The sequence below is a fragment of the Schistocerca piceifrons genome, chromosome X, assembly GCF_021461385.2.
Source record: "Schistocerca piceifrons isolate TAMUIC-IGC-003096 chromosome X, iqSchPice1.1, whole genome shotgun sequence".
Lineage (NCBI taxonomy): Eukaryota > Metazoa > Arthropoda > Insecta > Orthoptera > Acrididae > Schistocerca > Schistocerca piceifrons.
The window spans coordinates 242,602,449-242,610,830 of record NC_060149.1 but is presented as its reverse complement, the minus strand read 5'-3'; the positions used below and the strand labels follow the sequence as shown (position 1 = coordinate 242,610,830).

General features: G+C 44.6%; 1 protein-coding gene across 1 annotated transcript in view; it reads left to right on the top strand.

The window, feature by feature from the left end:
• Nucleotides 1-3,150: 3,150 nt before the first annotated feature.
• The window catches only part of LOC124722951 (homeobox protein engrailed-1-B-like), a gene marked incomplete at its 5' end in the record, with an annotated part of 346,221 nt that continues 340,989 nt past the window's right edge, over nucleotides 3,151-8,382 (top strand). Inside the window, one exon of the mRNA XM_047248116.1 lies at nucleotides 3,151-3,628. Coding sequence (XP_047104072.1) covers nucleotides 3,151-3,628 — 478 coding nt within the window. The remainder of the gene's footprint in view (nucleotides 3,629-8,382) is intronic.

Genomic DNA, 8,382 nt, shown 5'->3' with positions numbered 1-8,382 from the left:
CAAGACATCTCAAGAGCTGTTCTTTAAGTTAGATACGGTGACAAGGCTAGCTGTTTACACATAATAAATCTATTTGAGACTTATTGCCGTATTTTCTTTGAAAATAATGAATTGCTTGTATAAATTCGTAACTAGTCGAAGTCTGATGAGTTTGGAGGAGTAAAGGTGTTTGGAGACTTACGGGCTGTCGTTCTTCGAAAATTTCTGCTGGTAACGAGTGAACTCTGCCAGCATGGCAAAATTAGTGGAGTGTACATACAGGAGAAAAGGGAGACATATGCAGCCTTAGTCGTCCAGTAAGGAGAGTAGGTGGTGCAATTATTTTTGCGGCATATGAGAGAACGAGGCGAGAGCCCAGAATTTTCCACTGCCATGCAGGAACAAAGAAAGACAAATAACAAAGAGCGACGCATGCGTTGCTGTGGAGCACAACCGGTACCAATGGAGTCGCCTGGGCTTTCGTTTGTTGTCATCCGTAACCAAACATGGTTCAAATGGCTCTGAGCACTATGGGACTTAACATCTGAGGTCATCAGTCCCCTAGAACTTAGAACTACTTAAACCTAACTAACCTAAGGACATCACACGCATCCATGCCCGAGGCAGGATTCGAACCTGCGACCGTAGCAGTCGTTGCGGTTCCGGACTGAAGCGCCCAGAACCGCCCGTCCTCAACGGCCGGCTCATCCGTAACCACTGAAGGACTACCGTTATAAAAGCTCTCCGCTACAAGTGCTTTCCAGATTTGTTTGAAGTCTGGCTTGATTGGGATATCTTGTTGTACTATCTACAATGTACAGTAATGTGCGTACCCCGGATGTCTAACGCTTCATCAAAACTATTGAAAGATGCGGCCCACACGAACTCCGCAGATTTTTAACGAAGCATCTCCGCAACTCGAAATCTGCCAAAGCTGCCCTTACCGCCAGTACCCCAAACCCGCAACTAGCAGCAGACCTGTGATCTTCTCTTGGCCACTTACCGCAGCACGTCTATAAGCTGTATTGTAGGTGTATAACAGTGCTATGCTAAACAGTACTATTACATTTTATTACAAAAATTAAAAAGGTGAATTTTTATTTTTTATACTCCAGTTGACAAAAGAATGACGAGAATGTGTTAAAAAAAAGAAATTATCTGATAACAAACTTCAATTGCAAGTATTTTTATCCTGAAGCTATTTTTAATCTAATAGTAACATTTAAGGTTTGTACGAAACAGTATGTGTAATCTGTCGGTTTCACCATTTTGCAATTGAACGATTTTGGTCTGGATCAGTACAGTTTTTATTTGGGTTCCCTGTCAGATTTTGGTATAGAGTCAGAACCGACAATATTTCACTGAAAGTAAGAGTTTGTCCATAATCTTCCCAACTTAAAAAATGTACGCATTAGGGCGAGAAGATTCACGTATTTGTCGTTCTCCAAAGCGCAGAGAATCCGTCTGCCCAAAGGACTGTATGCGTTCTTCTACCTGAAGGGCAAGTTGCGGAATTCGTATACTGAGATCAGTGGTTCCTACCTCGATCTTTTCCGAACTGCGATGTTCGTGTCCGCCCGAAAGGTGTGAGGAACATATTTCTCGATCAGTATTCCTTTTCTTTCATAGAGTGGAACTAAAATGTCGCTACTAAATGGAAAGTATTAATGCAGAAAGTAGTCTATGGACTACTTCCGAATTTGTGACGTTGTGAGACACGTATAAAGGTGGTGGTAAAAAAGCGAAGGTGTAAGAAAATGATGTAGAGTATACTGGTTAGAGTCCCACAGAGAACGGAAGACAAACCAAGGCACCTGCACGGATATCAGAGAAATAATTACAAAATTGATGCAGACAGTGACCCAAAGACCATGAAAACCCAAGCTGTGACACGGAACAGTGCCAAAAGAAGGAAATGCCTTTAGTAGCTGGAGAGATGATAAGAGATTTTAAAAAATAATAATAATTTGAAGTAAGATAATCGGTTGTAAATGCAATCTGCAAAGGCAACACGCAAATAATAGCGTTCTCAATGAGGACTGAGGCAGCATATGGATATACAGTTCCTTAGGAACGAAGTATTTTATCTGTTAGCGTGTTTTAGGACTTAAGGAGAGGACAGAGATCAGTAACACTGCAGTTACCCTGTCTGGGAAAAGGCGTTAGCATCCAAGAAGTAACGAATGTAAAATAAATGGCTCTCAGACGAAGTGTGAGATTTAACGTGTCGGTACCTGAACCGCGGCCACCCTAGCGCCAAGTACTCACATTTCCTTTTGCGCGATCTGCTTCCAGCGGCATCGATTGGACAGCGGAGGGGTCTGTCCGAGGGAGCGAGGGACCGATCGATCAGTCGCGAAAGTCCTCCCCACTGGGAGGAGGTGCGACAAGGATCGCATTTTTGTCGCCGTCCGGGCGACGCAAGAGTACCGGACAATAGCTGCTGCGAGGTGTTCCGCCGGCCGGACATTAGAATCGGGCCCCGTCGATAATCCCGGCGTCGTAGGCGCAGCGACGTAGCCGAGTATTGCTGTCTGCAGCACGTAACTCCCGCTTAATTAGCACATAACTGAAGGAGACCACACAGCGAAAAGTATCTACCTAATTAACCGTCCTCGTCCGTTCGGTGAAATCGTTACTAAAAATGCTACGTCTTTGTTTTCTCCGGAGGAATCACGACATTAACTGAGTCGGACCACACACGTCGACGAGGTAGTAAGGTATGCTCTTATTGGTGGCGGTGGCCACACCCGGCCGGTGGGCGTCACACGACTCCCATTGGCCGGCCGAGGGAGAGGAGTTTTTTTTGCTCCGCCAGCGCTCCCCACCACGCGCCGGCCGGCGGACGCCCCCCTCCACGTGGGCTCTGCCGCAGGTGAGGGGGTAGCTCGCCACCGCCCTCCCGAAAACGGGTCCCAGGCAACGAGGCGTCGTGACGGCGACCGCGTAGCCAGCACGGGGAGGGAAGCGAGCGAAAAGCGCCGCGCGCCGCCGCCGAATTATTTGAAGCCTTTTGGCGGCGGTCGTTAAAGCACGCCGTAACTCGAGCACCGGACGCGCCGCGGGAGGGGCGGGGAGGGGTAACCCGGGATCCGCCCCCGGAGACCACGCCTCCTCGGCGAGTGCGCGCCGCGGCGCTGCGCCGGCGTCGCCTCAGACAGCTGAGCAGCGCGACCGCGATGTGACACGGCTGAGATGGCGTCGACGACGGTGATGGTGCGGGACGCCGCGTCGGTCCACAGCGACGACGACGACGCCGACTCGCTGCTGAGCGTGGGCAGCGAGTCGCTGCCGCCGCCGCCTGTAGCCGCCGCCGCCGCCGCCGAATGCAAGACCTGCTCGGCGTCGGCGTGCTCGCCGTCGGCGCCGGCGTCGTCGGGCCCGGCGGCGCCGCTCAGCTTCAGCATCGAGAATATCCTGCGGCCGGAGTTTGGAAAGCGGGCCTCCGTGACGGCCGCCAAAGCGCCGCAGCGGCCGCCTCAGCCGCAGCAGCCCACCGCCGCCACTGCCCCCGGTGCCACCCCCGGCGCCGCCCCCAGCGCCGCCGCGCCCGTCGATCTGTCGCCGGTCGGCGTCTCCGCGTCGTCGCCTCCCATGCTGTGGCCCGCGTGGGTGTACTGCACGCGATACTCGGACCGACCATCGTCCGGTGAGTCTGCAGCTGCGCTCCTAAGTTTTTCCTCCACCACAACACCTAGCTGGCCTAAAACCACATTTCCTAACCGTCCCAATTTCCATCTGATCCTTGCTGCCGTCTGTCACTGTCGGGCACACTTATAATTTTTGAGTAACTGCAGTTCACTTTACCGACACATGACGCACCGATCGGTGCACGAGAGACTATTAGGGACCAGCAGGTGTGGGGAGTGGCCAGATGACAGTAGAGGACCCCCCCGCCGGCTGGCGTAAGCTCGTGGAAAGTGAATACAATGCGCGCTCTCAGCGGAAGGTGCTGCGCGAAGGTCAGGGCTAACAATGTGCGTAACGGTCCAGCAGGAACAGAAAAGCCATTCGCAGAGCCTGTTCCTGCTGCAGGGACCGATCTAAGGTAGTTATCGTTTGACAATTCGCCTTCCTTGGTAAACCAACTCGCTTTAATTGCTACATCCGCTTGTCACTGTCACAGGCTGTGAGGAAATTCACTCTACATTTTACACGTACACACACACACACACACACACACACACACACACTCACACACACATACACACATTTACATATCAACCACTTTTCACCTACACTATCAGTTGTGAATGATATAATAAAATCGCTAAGTATGTACATTTTCATCTCGGGAAACAAAATTTTACGAAGTGTGTTGATATTTATTTTTAGGCCTAAATTAACTGGCGACATTCTACTACTATTTTTACAGCTGTTATTAACACGAAACAGGGAGAGCAAGCTGAAACACTGATGCTTGCTACTATAATTTAGAAAAAAAGCCACATTAGTTACTGTTGATTTTTAGTACCCAATCTAATTAATTCTAATACTCAACTGTGTGCGGCGAAACAACTTCCAACGTCAGATCTGATATAACATAATAAAGACTGATCTGTGTCGTAATTGCGTTGATTTTTGTCTGCCAATTGTCCGGTATTTTGTCTGTAAATAAAAAATTTATATGAGCCGGGAGCGTGATATCGTACTTGTACACGCTTTAAATGCCACCACAGTGAAAACGATGAACTTTGATAATATTCTCATTATCAGACACCTACAAAAAGAAAAAATCCATAGACCTATTTCACATTCTTTTCTGTGCTATGGCGACACTTTGGAGCCGGAAGACAGACTTCAGAGAACGGTACTAGGTCGAAAAAATTGAAACAGAAAGCTCTCGCGATATTGTGATTAAGGAATACGTGCCAAAGTCAAACAGTATCTTGATTCTAGCAGAAAAGAAGTTAATAGTGGGCTATGCCTTATCCGTAATCCTTGAATTTTATTGATTAGCAGAATTTTCCTTCAGCGCGTCATTTTAATTCCCGTGAATATTATCCCAATGGCAGTTCATAAGATTCCTCGTTTGCATGTAATAGTTCCTACCTTTGCAAAAGGGATACTTTCTTAGTAAGTAGTTGTAAGAGAAAATATGATACACGGCGTTTTAGTGTGAAGTGAGTAGGTTAATTAGAATGTGTTTGTAGTGGGTAGGCACAACCAGTCTGTGAGCTCATTTTATGGTCCACGGAGGCAATGACAGGAGTTACAACCCTCCCCGTGAACTCCAACATTCCCCCAAACGCCAGAATGCTGGGTAGATCATCAAGTAGTACCTGTAGTGTCTTCAGACTTCCGTTTGCATGTTGGATCATCCTTGTTTTCTTCGTCTGTAGTACGTTGCACTATTACAAATTTTATTCCTATCTAGCGGCACAAGCTATTGGTACATGAAAGAGGTTCATTAATGTCACAACCGTTTATAGGAACGTATTTTGCTCGTTGCGATGTGTCTGTGATTATATTTGTAGTATTTGCAGTTGCGCTGAGAACTTAAGGTATGCTCTGTCTGCAACTAAAGAGTCAGAACTCTAAAAGTGTAATTTCTTCCGTTGTCTACCACCTTCTTTACGTTTAGACTGCTCTATCGAGTGCAGTATTTATCAGATTAATCAAGGAATTTTTATGCACAATCACAGTAGTGGGAAGTGTCCCTGGTTTGAATCACTTCATTTATTTTTACCAACACTGATCGATTCTGAAAATAGTTCTTCAAAGAATGTGAACGTTTAGTTAGATGTGACTGTGTTTCATATTGATTTTAATGTCTTTTCTGTCTGTTAAACTAGGTTTTCTATCGGAATTATGTTTGTGTGTACAAAAATATCAGGTGGAAACGATAGACGCAAATTATGTTATATAATTTTTCTGGATATTAATTTACCATTAGCATAAACAATGCTTTTATTTTTGCGCGTATTGCAAAGAGCGCACTATCATAATTTTTAAGAACCTTTTCAACCTCAAAATTCGGCTCCACAAGACTATAGTTTCTCACTAGAAATAGAAGTGACAGTGAATCTTCACTTGATATTTTTCGTTCGATGCTCTTTTGCTTTTATAAAAGTTTTTGTAAGACGCCTGCACTGCTATAGTAACCTTAAGTGAAGCTTATTCAGTATTCACGGAAGAATCGCTGTCGTGGTTGTACGTTACTAAGTTCTCTTAAAATTAACTCTGAAAATAAACATGTTTCATACGCTTGAACCTGATTGAAGTTTCCTTGTGCAACAAGAACGTGGACCAATATGGTCGACTAGTCTTCTTTACGCATTTTTTATGCCTAAACTCTCCATAACAATTTTATACTAAACAGAGATTGGTTAATTTCGCTTCCAAAGTTAACTATTTCATCCACTATTGAGTATGTTGAGAGGACTGTCAGTCTAAATGAAAATGTTACAATTACTGCGTCAGTTACAAGGTTTTATGTTTATATTACGTATTTCGACGGTTTCACCGTCATCGCCTGGTGGAAGAGAGTTATGTGAAAGAAAGCTTGGCGAATAAAAAAAATCGAGTGAGTAAAGCAGAAATTATAACATTTTAATTTAGTTTTACAACATCCTCTCTTCCGTACCCTTTAATCTTAACATTATTATTGTGATGTTTTGAAGTGCACTGAGAATGGAACTTAAGTACGTGAATGTCTTTCGCGCTCTTACACACTGCATTTGCGTATACATCACTTAGTTTGTAGTGCACCAAGGCTTGGATCCTCCGGCAGATTTAGCTGCAGTAAACTAACGCTTGCTGTCAGCTTGTCTCCAACAGAAAGTTAGTACCAGCAGGCTGTTGTCGTCAGATGCTCGACGACGGATGAACTGTGACACAGCTTCAATAAAAGTTACTTGTGTCACTGCAGACGCTTCTCTGTCGCGCTCAGTAATAAAACGCTTGTAGCTCCCGTCTGCGGACAACGGCAACGCACAACGCACACCATTCTGTACCGCGTCAGCTCTGACGAACGCATGCTGCTGTTTTACTTAGCCTAACAGTTGTATCCTCAGTCTGCCACTTTTCTTCAAGCTTATTATTCTTTTTTTCCATTTATTTTTCACACTGCCAGATAGTATTTGCCAATTTTTCTTTCTGTACTCTTCCCTTTTGACAAGATGAACCCTTTCTTTTACATACGAACCAACATTTTGTTTTCTTAGTGTTCATCCTTTCCCAAATTCGCACCTTACAGTAGCTGCTGTAGGTTTTCCGTCATCACAGAGCGTTCAAAGATTTGAAACAATAGAGATATTGGGGAGTTTCAAAACTTCGTGCGAATTCGGTGGAAATACAAGAGAAATAGCCTTGATCAGCTAATTTCATTGTTTAAGAAATTTCAGTTGTGACCTACCTAATAAACAATGGTTCAAATGGCTCTGAGGTCATCAGTCCCCTAGAACTTAGAACTACTTAAACCTAACTAACCTAAGGACATCACACACATCCATGCCCGAGGCAGGATTCGAACCTGCGCTCTTAGCAGTCGCGCGGTTCCGGACTGAAGCGCCTAGAACGTACCTAATACACATGGTGGATCCGAATTCCGTCGACAAAATTTCGGAGGCTGATGTAATCATGGTTCGAAGAACAAAAGTGTCAAACGTTCTAAGTGCTGAACCTCCAGTTTGTGAGGAGAATAAAAAACAATGTAGCTCTTTTTCTTTATAACTTATTTGTACCCAAAAATTTAAGAAGGTATTCTGATATTACAGAATTATGCTGCTCACTTTATCACTATAAAAATAATGACAGAAATTAGAAAATAAATAATTTATTAACAACGTTCTAGGTGACATAGCAGGGAACTGTCTCGTTGCTAGTGCCAATGGGAAAGTTTGTGTTTCAAAAGCCATTAATACTGAGGCATTACGTTTTATTTGTGATAATACAAGTACAGAAACAGAGCAATAATGTTTTAATTAGTAGAGCTATTGTCAACAAAATCCATTTCTCATTTCTTTCAAATTTTTACAAGAGAATAAGAAAATTAAGTTCAAGAAAAATATCTTTCAGTAAAGACTTCTGTTTCTTACACAGCTCCAATCTTGGGATCAAATGTTGCGAAGTTTACTGCAGTTTTCTGTTTCTTCGAAAATACCATCGTAACAGTGGAAAAACTTGTAATACACTATCAATAAAATGTGCAAAACAATGACAGAGAGTGATGGATCAAACCTGATATATATGCAAAAATGTTGTGATGTGGATGCCGCCGCTGCCGAAACAGCATAGCGTCGTTGCGCTAGTCTTCCACTGTATTCAGTGAATTCACATCTGCCAACTCTCCAACAGTAAACTTATCCATACTGCTGTGCGTTACTGTTAACGTGCAACAATCACAGCCGGAGAAACAAACCCGATACGGAACCGAGCAGTACTGAATGCAAGCTTGAAGGC